This window comes from Oncorhynchus masou, chromosome 32, assembly GCF_036934945.1.
Source record: "Oncorhynchus masou masou isolate Uvic2021 chromosome 32, UVic_Omas_1.1, whole genome shotgun sequence".
Lineage (NCBI taxonomy): Eukaryota > Metazoa > Chordata > Actinopteri > Salmoniformes > Salmonidae > Oncorhynchus > Oncorhynchus masou.
This window is the reverse complement of record NC_088243.1, coordinates 86,786,242-86,801,178: the sequence shown is the minus strand read 5'-3', so window position 1 is coordinate 86,801,178 and position 14,937 is coordinate 86,786,242. Positions and strand designations below refer to the sequence as shown.

General features: G+C 43.1%; 1 protein-coding gene across 7 annotated transcripts in view; it reads right to left on the bottom strand.

Annotated features, from left to right (window-relative positions):
• Positions 1–4,078: 4,078 nt before the first annotated feature.
• The window catches only part of LOC135526767 (cationic amino acid transporter 2-like), a 33,407-nt gene continuing 22,548 nt past the window's right edge, over positions 4,079–14,937 (bottom strand). For 6 of the 7 annotated variants that reach the window (XM_064955417.1, XM_064955418.1, XM_064955414.1 and 3 more), the window contains 6 exons: positions 13,845–13,981; positions 12,439–12,541; positions 12,208–12,341; positions 9,294–9,460; positions 8,476–8,584; positions 4,079–7,555 (listed from right to left, as the gene is read on the bottom strand). In XM_064955417.1, the coding sequence (XP_064811489.1) occupies positions 7,425–7,555; positions 8,476–8,584; positions 9,294–9,460; positions 12,208–12,341; positions 12,439–12,541; positions 13,845–13,981 (781 nt within the window). In that variant the 3' untranslated portion in view covers positions 4,079–7,424. The remainder of the gene's footprint in view (positions 7,556–8,475; positions 8,585–9,293; positions 9,461–12,207; positions 12,342–12,438; positions 12,542–13,844; positions 13,982–14,937) is intronic. The other variant, XM_064955419.1, reaches the window with a different exon arrangement.

Here is a 14,937-nt window from a genome sequence, read left to right as displayed (position 1 = left end):
TCAGGGGCCTGTTGTCCAATCAGGGGCCGGGAATGAAGGCCCCTCCTCCCTGCTACGTCTGGGACTGCTGAGACTGTTTATTTAGCTGGAGAAGTGGAGTGAGAGAGAGGAAGAGCTTTGCATCGTAGCAGTGGCCCTCTGAACTACCTTGAAGAGAGTAAATAACAGTTGTCATTGTGTTGATGTTAAGGTGTTTTGGTTAGGTTAGACTTTTTGTTTAGCTGGAGCAGTGAAGAAAGAGGGGCATGGCAGGCTGGCAGTTGCCCGCTGAAGTGCAGAAGCGATATCTTTTAAAAGTAAACAACAGGGTCATTTATAATAGTACACTTTTCATCAGATTTAGTTTGTTTAGCTGGAGATGTGGGATAGAGAGAGAGAAGCATGATCAACCTGAACTATTGTGATGCATACCTTGAAGACAGAAATCCAGTATACTCTATAACAGTTTTTCCTTCAGGTCTTGTGTTTTCACCCACATACACAAAAGCTCCTCTGAGGTTGTAAATAAATGCATCAGATGTTTCCAGGAGTAATGTATTTCACCATTTAGGAAACAGGAAGCTAACAACAATTATAAGGTGAATTCACCAATTTGTAAGTCGCTCTGGATAAGAGCGTCTGCTAAATGACTTAAATGTAAATGTAAATGTAACGCCGTGTTGTGGAAGCTACTCTGAAAAGATTGTTTACTAAGCTACTGGAAAAAGTTAAGCTACGCTAAAACCTACTTTTAAGAAAAATATAGTTTACTGAACTAAAGTTACTTTAAAAAAGTAGTTCAATATATCAAAGCTACTTCCTGATAAATTATCATGTCTAAATTTAAAATGTCATAGAATACAAATTGCCAGAACAGATCGCTCTGGGAGTCAGATGTTAACAGAATGTGTAATTCAGCCTATTAAACACAACAACAAATGTTTCAAGTGAGAATTAGGATGGTCTGATGGTGAAAAAATTGCCTACTTTACCCATTTCTTCTGTTTTTGCTAAACCTGTAGTGAGTAGTTAGCTACACCGCTACATGGTAAACAGTAGTGTGGAGTTCCAGTAGTTAGCTACACCGCTACATGGTAAACATTAGTGTGTAGTTTCAGTAGTTAGCTACATGGTAAACAGTAGTGTGTAGTTTCAGTAGTTAGCTACACCGCTACATGGTAAACAGTAGTGTGTAGTTTCAGTAGTTAGCTACACCGCTACATGGTAAACAGTAGTGTGTAGTTTCAGTAGTTAGCTACATCGCTACATAGTAAAACAGTAGTGTGTAGTTCCAGTAGTTAGCTACACCGCTACATGGTAAACATTAGTGTGTAGTTTCAGTAGTTAGCTACATGGTAAACAGTAGTGTGTAGTTTCAGTAGTTAGCTACACCGCTACATGGTAAACAGTAGTGTGTATTTTCAGTAGTTAGCTACACCGCTACATAGTAAAACAGTAGAGTGTAGTTCCAGTAGTTAGCTACACCGCTACATGGTAAACAGTAGTGTGTAGTTTCAGTAGTTAGCTACATGGTAAAACAGTAATGTGTAGTTCCAGTAGTTAGCTACATGGTAAAACAGTAGTGTGTAGTTCCAGTAGTTAGCTACACCGCTACATGGTTAAACAGTAGTGTGTAGTTTCAGTAGTTAGCTACACCGCTACATGGTAAACAGTAGTGTGTAGTTCCAGTAGTTAGCTACACCTCTACATGGTAAACAGTAGTGTGTAGTTCCAGTAGTTAGCTACATGGTAAAACAGTAGTGTGTAGTTCCAGTAGTTAGCTCCACCGCTACATGGTAAAACAGTTGTGTGTAGTTTCAGTAGTTAGCTACACCGCTACATGGTAAACAGTAGTGTGTAGTTCCAGTAGTTAGCTACATGGTAAAACAGTAGTGGGTAATTATAGTAGTTAGCTACATGGTAAAACAGTAGTGTGTAGTTCCAGTAGTTAGCTACACCGCTACATGATAAAACAGTTGTGTGTAGTTTCAGTAGTTAGCTACACCGCTACATGGTAAACAGTAGTGTGTAGTTCCAGTAGTTAGCTACATGGTAAAACAGTAGTGTGTAGTTCCAGTAGTTAGCTATATGGTAATACAGTAGTGTGTAGTTTCAGTAGTTAGCTACACCGCTACATGGTAAACACTAGTGTGTAGTTCCAGTAGTTAGCTACACCGCTACATGTTAAACAGTAGTGTGTAGTTCCAGTAGTTAGCTACATGCTAAAACAGCAATGAACTACTGAAAACACTACTTAGATTAGAATTTAGTTCAACACCCACCAAGCTACTGCTAAATATAGATACCTACTAGTTGAACTGCATGTGGTTCACTACTCCCCAGCATTCGTGTGGGGGCCTACTGTTTATGGAAGCGTATAGCTGCCATCATTCAAATTAAATGGTATATGCTTCCATATCTATAAATACTGATTTGTTCATTATAATATAGGTTGTCGAATAGATAACAGCATAGCAATAAAGAAACCTCTTACAGTTTAAACTCTAAATGATCAGTTGTGGAAAAAAAGTACCCAATTGTCAAACTTGAGAAAAAGTGAAAGTCACCCAGTAAAATAGTACTTTAGTAAAAGTCAAAAAAGTATTTGTTTTTAAATATATTTTAAGTATCAACAGTAAATGAAATTGATCAAATGTAATTAACTATCAAAAGTTAAACTGTAAGTATAAATCATTTCAAATTCCTTATATTAAGCAAATCACAATTATTATTATTTTTGTTTACATTTTATTTACTGATAGCCAGGGGCACACTCCAACATTCGGACACAATTTACAAACAAAGCATTTGAAAATACTTTGTGATGGAAACTATGATGCAATAGCTAGAGATCAGTGAGCACAGGGAGATAAGAGTTCATCAAGGCACTTCTGTGGAAAGACATGACCTGAACATGCCGGAATAACATACACACACCAACAAACACACACAATAAAATCACTCCTGCAGGATCTCTGGGAGCTACGTTTTGCTTTGATGTGAATTACAGTACCACATCAAAGCCACCCATATCTACAAATGCACTGCCCTTTCCACCTGTGGTCTACACAATCTTTATTTTACCACAACATACACATATCAATGCTTTCTATTGCATGGAAGATAAAAGTACACTGGACTACTGGAATATATCCTGTATGGGTTAATTAAATAGTAGACTACTGGAATATATCATGTATGGGTTAATTAAGGAGTAGACTACTGGAATATATCCTGTATGGGTTAATTAAAGAGTAGACTACTGGAATATATCATGTATGGGTTAATTAAAGAGTAGACTACTGGAATATATCATGTATGGGTTAATTAAAGAGTAGACTACTGGAATATATCATGTATGGGTTAATTAAAGAGTAGACTACTGGAATATATCATGTATGGGTTAATTAAAGAGTAGACTACTGGAATATATCATGTATGGGTTAATTAAAGAGTAGACTACTGGAATATATCATGTATGGGTTAATTAAAGAGTAGACTACTGGAATATATCATGTATGGGTTAATTAAAGAGTAGACTACTGGAATATATCATGTATGGGTTAATTAAAGAGTAGACTACTGGAATATATCATGTATGGTTAATTAAAGAGTAGACTACTGGAATATATCATGTATGGGTTAATTAAAGAGTAGACTACTGGAATATATCCAGTATGGGGTAATTAAATAGTAGACTACTGGAATGTATTTTATCCTACATGGTGCCTAATAAACTCTACTGTATCTCAGGTATAGATGTCTGTGCTGTGTGAGTGCGCTAAACCCTTGCTTTAGGAATGACTTGCTAAGCCATGATTATGGCATGGCCTAGGTAACAACATGTGAATGGTTCTCTTGTTCCCCATGAACACAGGGAGGTAAGTGTCACGCTATGAACATGTCCCAAATTGCACCCGAGCCATATAAGCGCCAGTCAAAAGTAGCGCACTATATAGGGAATAGGGTGCTATATGGGATACAAGCTATGCTAGCTCTTTATCCCAGCTTAGCACGACCTACATCACTGGCTTGGTCAATAGAAAGCATGTGTGTTGCAGTTTATGAATTACCTAAGTAAGAAGGCTTTGACGAAAAATGGGATATGATCAAGTTTATTTGGGATATCAGCATTGTATACATACAAATTTTAATATTTACATTATGAAACAATAAATTATCATTGTGTTAAAATCTTGAAATAAGCTATGCACTAGAGAAGAAAAAAAAAATGGGGGGGGGGGGGGGGTTGGGGATTCGTATTTACATTCTACGCGCGGTAACGGTTTGAAACATGTATTAAAGTGAATACAATAAATGTACTTTGGATTTAAAACATGCTTCCTTCCTGTATCATTTCTTGGACAATCACAAGTTGACAAGTAGGATAAAGCATTATACTAAGCTACCTGCCACGCCGTCATTGTAAATAAGAATTTGTTTTTAAACTGACTTGCCTAGTTAAATAAAGGTTTAAATTTTAAAAAATAAATAAAAACTTTAGCACATCGTCAGTCACATCTTAGTTCACAGGAAACAAAACATCAACTAAACTGGTTGAATGGACTCCAACATACTGTGTATATTTGTGACAAAAAAATAAAAAAATGTATTAGCGAGGGTAATTTTCCTGAATAATTTTTTTTATTTGTGTGCTTGCTTCAACTATCCAAAAATGATTTTGATGGTAGAACAGTAAGTTAAAAAAAAAATTAAAAAATGAAATAACTTTTGAAATGAAAAATGGTCCCATGATTTTTTGGGATGCGACTATACGGAAACAGTTGAAGGGTAGTACTATCCCAATAAAATCTACATTGTAAATCTAAGACCATTTAAATGTTCTGTGTTTTTTGTCGTCATAGTTCAAAAAGTAAAAATAGTATCAATGTGATTTTCTCAGACAATCTGGTCGGCAAGCACACTAATACGCCTGGAGTATGTAGGAATACAGGGGTTGTTCTCTCTTTAGACAAGCACACTAATACGCCCGGAGTATGTAGGAATACAGCGGTTGTTCTCTCTTTAGACAAGCACACTAATACGCCCGGAGTATGTAGGAATACAGGGGTTGTTCTCTCTTTAGACAAGCACACTAATACGCCCGGAGTATGTAGGAATACAGCGGTTGTTCTCTCTTTAGACAAGCACACTAATACGCCCGGAGTATGTAGGAATACAGCGGTTGTTCTCTCTTTAGACAAGCACACTAATACGCCTGGAGTATGTAGGAGTACAGGGGTTGTTCTCTCTTTAGACAAGCACACTAATACGCCTGGAGTATGTAGGAATACAGCGGTTGTTCTCTCTTTAGACAAGCACACTAATACGCCTGGAGTATGTAGGAATACAGGGGTTGTTCTCTCTTTAGACAAGCACACTAATACGCCTGGAGTATGTAGGAATACAGCGGTTGTTCTCTCTTTAGACAAGCACACTAATACGCCTGGAGTATGTAGGAATACAGGGGTTGTTCTCTCTTTAGACAAGCACACTAATACGCCTGGAGTATGTAGGAGTACAGCGGTTGTTCTCTCTTTAGACAAGCACACTAATACGCCTGGAGTATGTAGGAATACAGCGGTTGTTCTCTCTTTAGACAAGCACACTAATACGCCTGGAGTATGTAGGAATACAGAGGTTGTTCTCTCTTTAGACAAGCACACTAATACGCCTGGAGTATGTAGGAATACAGCGGTTGTTCTCTCTTTAGACAAGCACACTAATACGCCTGGAGTATGTAGGAATACAGCGGTTGTTCTCTCTTTAGACAAGCACACTAATACGCCTGGAGTATGTAGGAATACAGCGGTTGTTCTCTCTTTAGACAAGCACACTAATACGCCTGGAGTATGTAGGAGTACAGCGGTTGTTCTCTCTTTAGACAAGCACACTAACTGCTCTTGCTGCTCTGAAAACACTTTCCCCTCATCATGTTGTAATGGAAATGTGACGATACATCAGGTAACCTGCTTGAACTTACATCTGATAAGTTGTTCGAGCTCGTTACATTCGTCGACATTATCTTGAGGTGTGGCCAGTTAATCTTTCAATGGTCTCTGATTAATACAGAGAGAATAACTTATCTCCATGTTCCAACTCTCTTACGACATCAAGAGACGTAAAAAGTAGATTAAATCACAATCTCTAAACTCATAACCCGGTCTCACGTGGACTAAACAGCTGACTACATCAACCCATAAAACGTGTAATGCATTCCCTTTGGACATTTCATGTTCTATCTATCCCAATCCTGCATGACACAACAATGGGAAAACAAATATATTCTATCAATCACAGTGATCAGTGATATCTCCTCATAAAATACATTATTTTAATGTTGGAAAAAAGACTGTGGAAATATACAGACATAATGGTTATAAATTAAATGTTGTTTTGACCAACTACAATTGTTAAATTGTAAACAGACGTGGTTAGACAAAGTATAAACCAGACTTTATGTGGACAAATATACACACTGTAACATCAGAACACCTCTCTCTGTCCTGTCCTGTCATCCCCAGTCCTTTTCTGTCCTGTCCTGTCATCCCCAGGCCTTTTCTGTCCTGTCCTGTCCTGTCATCCCCAGTCCTTTTCTGTCCTGTCCTGTCCTGTCATCCCCAGTCCTTTTCTGTCCTGTCCTGTCCTGTCATCCTCAGTCCTTTTCTGTCCTGTCCTGTCATCCCCAGTCCTTTTCTGTCCTGTCCTGTCCTGTCATCCCCAGTCCTTTTCTGTCCTGTCCTGTCCTGTCATCCTCAGTCCTTTTCTGTCCTGTCCTGTCATCCCCAGTCCTTTTCTGTCCTGTCCTGTCCTGTCATCCTCAGTCCTTTTCTGTCCTGTCCTGTCATCCCCAGTCCTTTTCTGTCCTGTCCTGTCCTGTCATCCCCAGTCCTTTTCTGTCCTGTCCTGTTCTGTCATCCTCAGTCCTTTTCTGTCCTGTCCTGTCATCCCCAGTCCTTTTCTGTCCTGTCCTGTCCTGTCCTGTCCTGTCCTGTCATCCCCAGTCCTTTTCTGTCCTGTCCTGTCATCCCCAGTCCTTTTCTGTCCTGTCCTGTCCTGTCATCCCCAGTCCTTTTCTGTCCTGTCCTGTCCTGTCCTTTTCTGTCCTGTCCTGTCATCCCCAGTCCTTTTCTGTCCTGTCCTGTCCTGTCCTGTCCTGTCCTGTCCTGTACTGTCATCCCCAGTCCTTTTCTGTCCTGTCCTGTCCTGTCATCCCCAGTCCTTTTCTGTCCTGTCCTGTCCTGTCCTTTTCTGTCCTGTCCTGTCATCCCCAGTCCTTTTCTGTCCTGTCCTGTCCTCCCCAGTCCTTTTCTGTCCTGTCCTGTCCTGTCATCCTCAGTCCTTTTCTGTCCTGTCCTGTCATCCTCAGTCCTTTTCTGTCCTGTCCTGTCATCCTCAGTCCTTTTCTGTCCTGTCCTGTTCTGTACTGTCCTTTCCACTCAGCCTCAGAACTTCTCTTCTTTGATGGCCTCCTTTTCCATCACACCGCTGATGGTCTCAATCTGTACCTGGCTGGTCTGGTTCCTCTGCTTCTGTACGCTGTTACGGATCCCATAACCAAAGTAGATGAGGAACCCTACAGAGAGAAAAAGAGAGAGAGAGAGAGAGAGAGAGAGAGAGAGAGACAGAGAGAGAGACAGAGAGACAGAGAGAGAGAGAGAGAGAGAGACAGAGAGACAGAGAGAGAGAGAGAGAGAGCGAGAGAGAGAGGGAGAGAGAGAGAGAGAGAAAGAAAGAGGGAGAGAGAGAGAGAGAGATTACACAGATCCACAAAGAATTCGAAAACAAATCCAATTTTGAAAAACTCCCATATCTACTGGGTGAAATTCCACAGTGTGCCATCAGAGCAGCAAGATTTGTGACCTGTTGCCACGAGAAAAGGGCAACCAGTGAAGAACACGCACCATTGTAAATACAACCCATATCTATGCTTATTTATTTTATCTTGTGTTCTTTACCATTTGTACATTGTTAAAACACTGTATATATATATATAATATGACATTTGTAATGTCTTTATTGTTTTGAAACTTCTGTATGTGTGATGTTTACTGTTCATTTTTATTGTTTATTTCACTTTATATATTCACTTTATATAATATCTACCTTACTTTCTTTGGCAATGTTAACACATGTTTCCCATGCCAATAAAGCCCTTGAATTGAATTGAATTGAATTGAGAGAGAGAGAGAGAGAGAGAGAGAGAGAGAGAGAGAGAGAGAGAGGGAGACAGAGAGAGAGAGAGAGAGAGAGAGAGAGAGACAGAGAGAGAGAGAGAGAGACGGTAGAAGATCAAAGTTTACAATCTAAAACATAGAGAGCCCACCCCTCAACCCTCCAACCTATAACCTCCAACTGACTTTAGACAACCCACACTCCTAATGATATAGGGTCAGATACCACAAGAAAAATGACCCATCTATCCCTCTCAGTTTAGTGCGAGTGGCATGTATAATTGTGTAGATTGTGTAGAGAAGTGTTGGGTAGAATACTTACCTACGGCCATCCAGATGGCGTATCTCATCCAGGTGTCTCCTCCTAACTGGACCATCAGGTAGACGTTGACGAACACACTGACTACCGGCAGCACGGGCAGGAAGGGCACCTGGGAGCAGACAGCAGGGAGTAAGAGAACTTTACTGTAATGTCAACTTAAAGACACAACCAACGTACCACACAGGGTCCCGGGCCTAAAGATAAACGTTCTGGAGTTCAAAGAAGTTGGGGTTGAGTCATTATTACGATCTGTTAGGCTGCATCTGATAATAGTTGATAATTATTGTGAATCAGCGATGTTTCAATAGCCTGTGATAATATCCTCTAATCAGCGATGTTTCAATAGCCTGTGATAATGTCCTCTAATCAGCGATGTTTCAATAGCCTGTGATAATGTCCTCTAATCAGCGATGTTTCAATAGCCTGTGATAATGTCCTCTAATCAGCGATGTTTCAATAACCTGTGATAATGTCCTCTAATCAGCGATGTTTCAATAGCCTGTGATAATGTCCTCTAATCAACGATGTTTCAATAACCTGTGATAATGTCCTCTAATCAGCGATGTTTCAATAGCTTGTGATAATGTCCTCTAATCAGTGATGTTTCAATAGCCTGTGATAATGTCCTCTAATCAGCGATGTTTCAATAGCTTGTGATAATATCCTCTAATCAGCGATGTTTCAATAACCTGTGATAATGTCCTCTAATCAGCGATGTTTCAATAGCCTGTGATAATGTCCTCTAATCAGCGATGTTTCAATAGCCTGTGATAACGTCCTGTATATGCAGGTGTCCATCTTCCCGCGATGCTCCTCACCATGAAAGCAGCCTTGGCTTGGTTCTGTGGATGCCTCCAGATGACGATGACGAGGACCAGGAGGATGAAGGCTACGATGGACACACACACCATGCTCCAGATCTCCTGCCGCTGTATAGCGTCTATCGCTTGGGTCAGGAGGATGCACAGACCGCATACACACACCACTGGAGAGAAGAGAGAGAGAGGAAGGGTTGAGGGAAGAACAACTGAACAGAGAGAGAGGAAGGGGTTGAGGGAAGAACAACTGAACAGAGAGAGAGGAAGAGGGTGAGGGAAGAGAACTGAACAGAGAGAGAGAGGAAGAGGGTGAGAGAAGAACAACTGAACAGAGAGAGAGAGGAAGGGGGTGAGATAAGAACAACTGAACAGAGAGAGAGGAAGAGGGTGAGAGAAGAGAACTGAACAGAGAGAGAGAGGCAGAGGGTGAGAGAAGAGAACTGAACAGAGAGAGAGAAAGAGGGTGAGGGAAGAACAACTAAACAGAGAGAGAGAGGAAGGGGGTGAGAGAAGAACAACTGAACAGAGAGAGAGAGAAAGAGGGTGAGAGAAGAGAACTGAACAGAGAGAGAGAGGAAGAGGGTGAGAGAAGAACAACTGAACAGAGAGAGAGAGAAAGAGGGTGAGAGAAGAGAACTGAACAGAGAGAGAAGAAGAGGGTGAGAGAAGAACAACTGAACAGAGAGAGAGAGGAAGAGGGTGAGAGAAGAGAACTGAACAGAGAGAGAGGAAGAGGGTGAGAGAAGAACAACTGAACAGAGAGAGAGAGGAAGAGGGTGAGAGAAGAGAACTGAACAGAGAGAGAGAGGAAGAGGGTGAGAGAAGAACAACTGAACAGAGAGAGAGAGGAAGAGGGTGAGAGAAGAACAACTGAACAGAGAGAGAGAGGAAGAGGGTGAGAGAAGAACAACTGAACAGAGAGAGAGAGGAAGGGGGTAAGAGAAGAACAACTGAACAGAGAGAGAGAGAGGAAGGGGGTGAGGGAAGAACAACTGAACAGAGAGAGAGAGGAAGAGGGTGAGGGAAGAACAACTGAACAGAGAGAGAGAGGAAGAGGGTGAGAGAAGAACAACTGAACAGAGAGAGAGAGGAAGAGGGTGAGAGAAGAGAACTGAACAGAGAGAGAGGAAGAGAGTGAGGGAAGAACAACTGAACAGAGAGAGAGAGGAAGAGGGTGAGAGAAGAACAACTGAACAGAGAGAGAGAGGAAGAGGGTCAGAGAAGAGAACTGAACAGAGAGAGAGGAAGAGGGTGAGAGAAGAACAACTGAACAGAGAGAGAGAGGAAGAGGGTGAGAGAAGAGAACTGAACAGAGAGAGAGGAAGAGAGTGAGAGAAGAACAACTGAACAGAGAGAGAGAGGAAGAGGGTCAGAGAAGAACAACTGAACAGAGAGAGAGAGAGGAAGAGGGTGAGGGAAGAACAACTGAACAGAGAGAGAGAGGAAGGGGGTGAGGGAAGAACAACTGAACAGAGAGAGAGAGGAAAAGAGTGAGAGAAGAGAACTGAACAGAGAGAGAGGAAGAGGGTGAGAGAAGAACAACTGAACAGAGAGAGAGAGGAAGGGGGTGAGATAAGAACAACTGAACAGAGAGAGAGAGGAAGAGGGTGAGAGAAGAGAACTGAACAGAGAGAGAGAGGCAGAGGGTGAGAGAAGAGAACTGAACAGAGAGAGAGAAAGAGGGTGAGGGAAGAACAACTAAACAGAGAGAGAGAGGAAGGGGGTGAGAGAAGAACAACTGAACAGAGAGAGAGAGAAAGAGGGTGAGAGAAGAGAACTGAACAGAGAGAGAGAGGAAGAGGGTGAGAGAAGAACAACTGAACAGAGAGAGAGAGAAAGAGGGTGAGAGAAGAGAACTGAACAGAGAGAGAAGAAGAGGGTGAGAGAAGAACAACTGAACAGAGAGAGAGAGGAAGAGGGTGAGAGAAGAGAACTGAACAGAGAGAGAGGAAGAGGGTGAGAGAAGAACAACTGAACAGAGAGAGAGAGGAAGAGGGTGAGAGAAGAGAACTGAACAGAGAGAGAGAGGAAGGGGGTGAGAGAAGAACAACTGAACAGAGAGAGAGAGGAAGGGGGTGAGAGAAGAACAACTGAACAGAGAGAGAGGAAAGGGGGTGAGAGAAGAACAACTGAACAGAGAGAGAGGAAAGGGGGTGAGAGAAGAACAACTGAACAGAGAGAGAGAGGAAGAGGGTGAGGGAAGAACAACTGAACAGAGAGAGAGAGGAAGAGGGTGAGAGAAGAACAACTGAACAGAGAGAGAGAGGAAGAGGGTGAGAGAAGAGAACTGAACAGAGAGAGAGGAAGAGAGTGAGGGAAGAACAACTGAACAGAGAGAGAGAGGAAGAGGGTGAGAGAAGAACAACTGAACAGAGAGAGAGAGGAAGAGGGTCAGAGAAGAGAACTGAACAGAGAGAGAGGAAGAGGGTGAGAGAAGAACAACTGAACAGAGAGAGAGAGGAAGAGGGTGAGAGAAGAGAACTGAACAGAGAGAGAGGAAGAGAGTGAGAGAAGAACAACTGAACAGAGAGAGAGAGGAAGAGGGTCAGAGAAGAACAACTGAACAGAGAGAGAGAGAGGAAGAGGGTGAGGGAAGAACAACTGAACAGAGAGAGAGAGGAAGGGGGTGAGGGAAGAACAACTGAACAGAGAGAGAGAGGAAGAGAGTGAGAGAAGAGAACTGAACAGAGAGAGAGGAAGAGAGTGAGGGAAGAGAACTGAACAGAGAGAGAGGAAGAGGGTGAGGGAAGAACGACTGAAAGAAAGATGGGAATACTTCATAATGTCACACTGCAGATATCCCAGCACCTTTAAAATGTAGACCATCTTTGAATAATATTATTCGTCATTGTTATAAGTGGAAACTTTAAATACAGGCATATTGGAGATTTCTTGTCAAACTGTTTTTTCGTACCAGACAGTACAGTCAAACCTGTGACTGTTTTCGAGGTGCCCGATGTAGGGAATGATGGTGGTTTGAGACAACCGAACTTGGTGTTTGATTCAAGGATCTCGAGATCTGAGTCGGCTGATTGGGTCTCTTGGTACCTAGATGTTACAAACTCAACTTAGTACCGTTTATTTTTGCAAAATCAATACAGAGGACTGCTATTCATCTAAGTTTAGATATTTGGGAAATATTTACCGAAGTATAAGAATGCATATAGCCACAAGTGTATAGGCAAAGAGTGTCCCAATTGACATCATATCAACCAATGCTTTCAGGTCAAACACCAGGGCCATTATCGCTGGAAAGGAAAACAAACAAGCATTCAAGTATTTACCGTAGATAAATCATTACACAAAATATATCATAGGCCAAACACAACAATCTCTTTATATTTCTAAAAGATCGAGAGAGAAAGAGAGAGAGAGAGATAAAGAAATCGAGAGAGAGAGATAGAGAGGGATGGGGTGTTACCTGCTACGACCCCGGAGGAGAGAGTAGAGAGAGAGATAGAGAGGGATGGGGTGTAACCTGCTACAACCCCGTAGTAGAGGGTAGAGAGAGAGAGAGAGGGATGGGGTGTTACCTGCTACGACCCCGTAGGAGAGGGTAGAGAGAGAGATAGAGAGGGATGGGGTGTTACCTGCTACGACCCCGTAGGAGAGGGTAGAGAGAGAGATAGAGAGGGATGGGGTGTTACCTGCTACGACCCCGTAGTAGAGGGTAGAGAGAGAGAGATAGAGAGGGATGGGGTGTTACCTGCTATGACCCCGTAGGAGAGGGTAGAGAGAGATAGAGAGGGATGGGGTGTTACCTGCTACGACCCCAGAGGAGAGGGTAGAGAGAGAGATAGAGAGGGATGGGGTGTTACCTGCTACGACCCCGGAGGAGAGGGTAGAGAGAGAGATAGAGAGGGATGGGGTGTTACCTGCTACGACCCCGTAGTAGAGGGTAGAGAGAGAGAGAGAGGGATGGGGTGTTACCTGCTACGACCCCGTAGGAGAGGGTAGAGAGAGAGATAGAGAGGGATGGGGTGTTACCTGCTACGACCCCGTAGGAGAGGGTAGAGAGAGAGATAGAGAGGGATGGGGTGTTACCTGCTACGACCCCGTAGTAGAGGGTAGAGAGAGAGAGATAGAGAGGGATGGGGTGTTACCTGCTACAACCCCGTAGGAGAGGGTAGAGAGAGATAGAGATGGATGGGGTGTTACCTGCTACGACCCCGTAGGAGAGGGTAGAGAGAGATAGAGAGGGATGGGGTGTTACCTGCTATGACCCCGTAGGAGAGGGTAGAGAGAGATAGAGAGGGATGGGGTGTTACCTGCTACAACCCCGTAGGAGAGGGTAGAGAGGGAGATAGAGAGGGATGGGGTGTTACCTGCTACGACCCTGGAGGAGAGGGTAGAGAGAGAGAGAGAGGGGATGGGGTGTTACCTGCTACGACCCTGGAGGAGAGGGTAGAGAGAGAGATAGAGAGGGATGGGGTGTTACCTGCTACGACCCCGGAGGAGAGGGTAGAGAGAGAGAGAGAGGGGATGGGGTGTTACCTGCTATGACCCTGTAGGAGAGGGTAGAGAGAGAGATAGAGAGGGATGGGATGTTACCTGCTACGACCCCGGAGGAGATGGTAGCGATGACAGGACTTTGTCTGGCGCTGACCTTGCTGAGGGGCTTGAAGAGGAGGCCGTCTCTGGCCATAGCAAACAGCACGCGGGGCATAGGGAACATGGAACCCAACAGACTGTACAGCAGACAGACAGACACAGAGAGCCATCAGACATGTTACAGTCTCAGGTCAAGGAACATGGAACCCAACAGACTGTACAGTCATGGCCAAAAGTTTTGAGAATGACACAAATATATTTTCACAAAGTCTGCTGCCTCAGTTTGTATGATGGCAATTTGCATATACTCCAGAATATTCTGAAGAGTGAACAGATGGATTGCAATTCATTGCAAAGTCCCTCTTTGCCATGAACAAATGAACTGAATCCCCCAATAACATTTCCACTGCATTTCAGCCCTGCCACAAAAGGACCAGCTGACATCATGTCAGTGATTCTCTCATTAACACAGGTGTGAGTGTTGACGAGGACAATCAGGAGATCACTCTGTCATGTTGATTCAGTTCGAATAACAGACTGGAAGCTTCAAAAGGAGGGTGGTGCTTGGAATCATTGTTCTTCCTCTGTCAACCATGGTTACCTGCAAGGAAACACTTGCCGTCAACATTGCTTTGCACAAAAAGGGCTTCACAGGCAAGGATATTGCTGCCAGTAAGATTGCACCTAAATCAACCATTTATCGGATCATTAAGAACTTCAAGGAGAGCGGTTCAATTGCTGTGAAGAAGTCTTCAGGGTGCCCAAGAAAGTCCAGCAAGCACCAGATCTGTCTCCTACAGTTGATTCAGCTGCGGGATCGGGGCACCACCAGTACAGAGCTTGCTCAGGAATGACAGCAGGCAGGTGTGAGTACATCTGCACGCACAGTGAGGCGAAGACTTTTGGAGGATGGCCTGGTGTCAAGAAGGGCAGCAAAGAAGCCACTTCTCTCCAGGAAAAACATCAGGGACAGACTGATATTCTGCAAAAGGTACAGGGATTGGACTGCTGAGGACTGGGGTAAAGTAATTTTCTCTGATGAACCCCGTTTCAGATTGTTTGGGGCATCCGGAAGAAAGCTTGTGCGGAGATG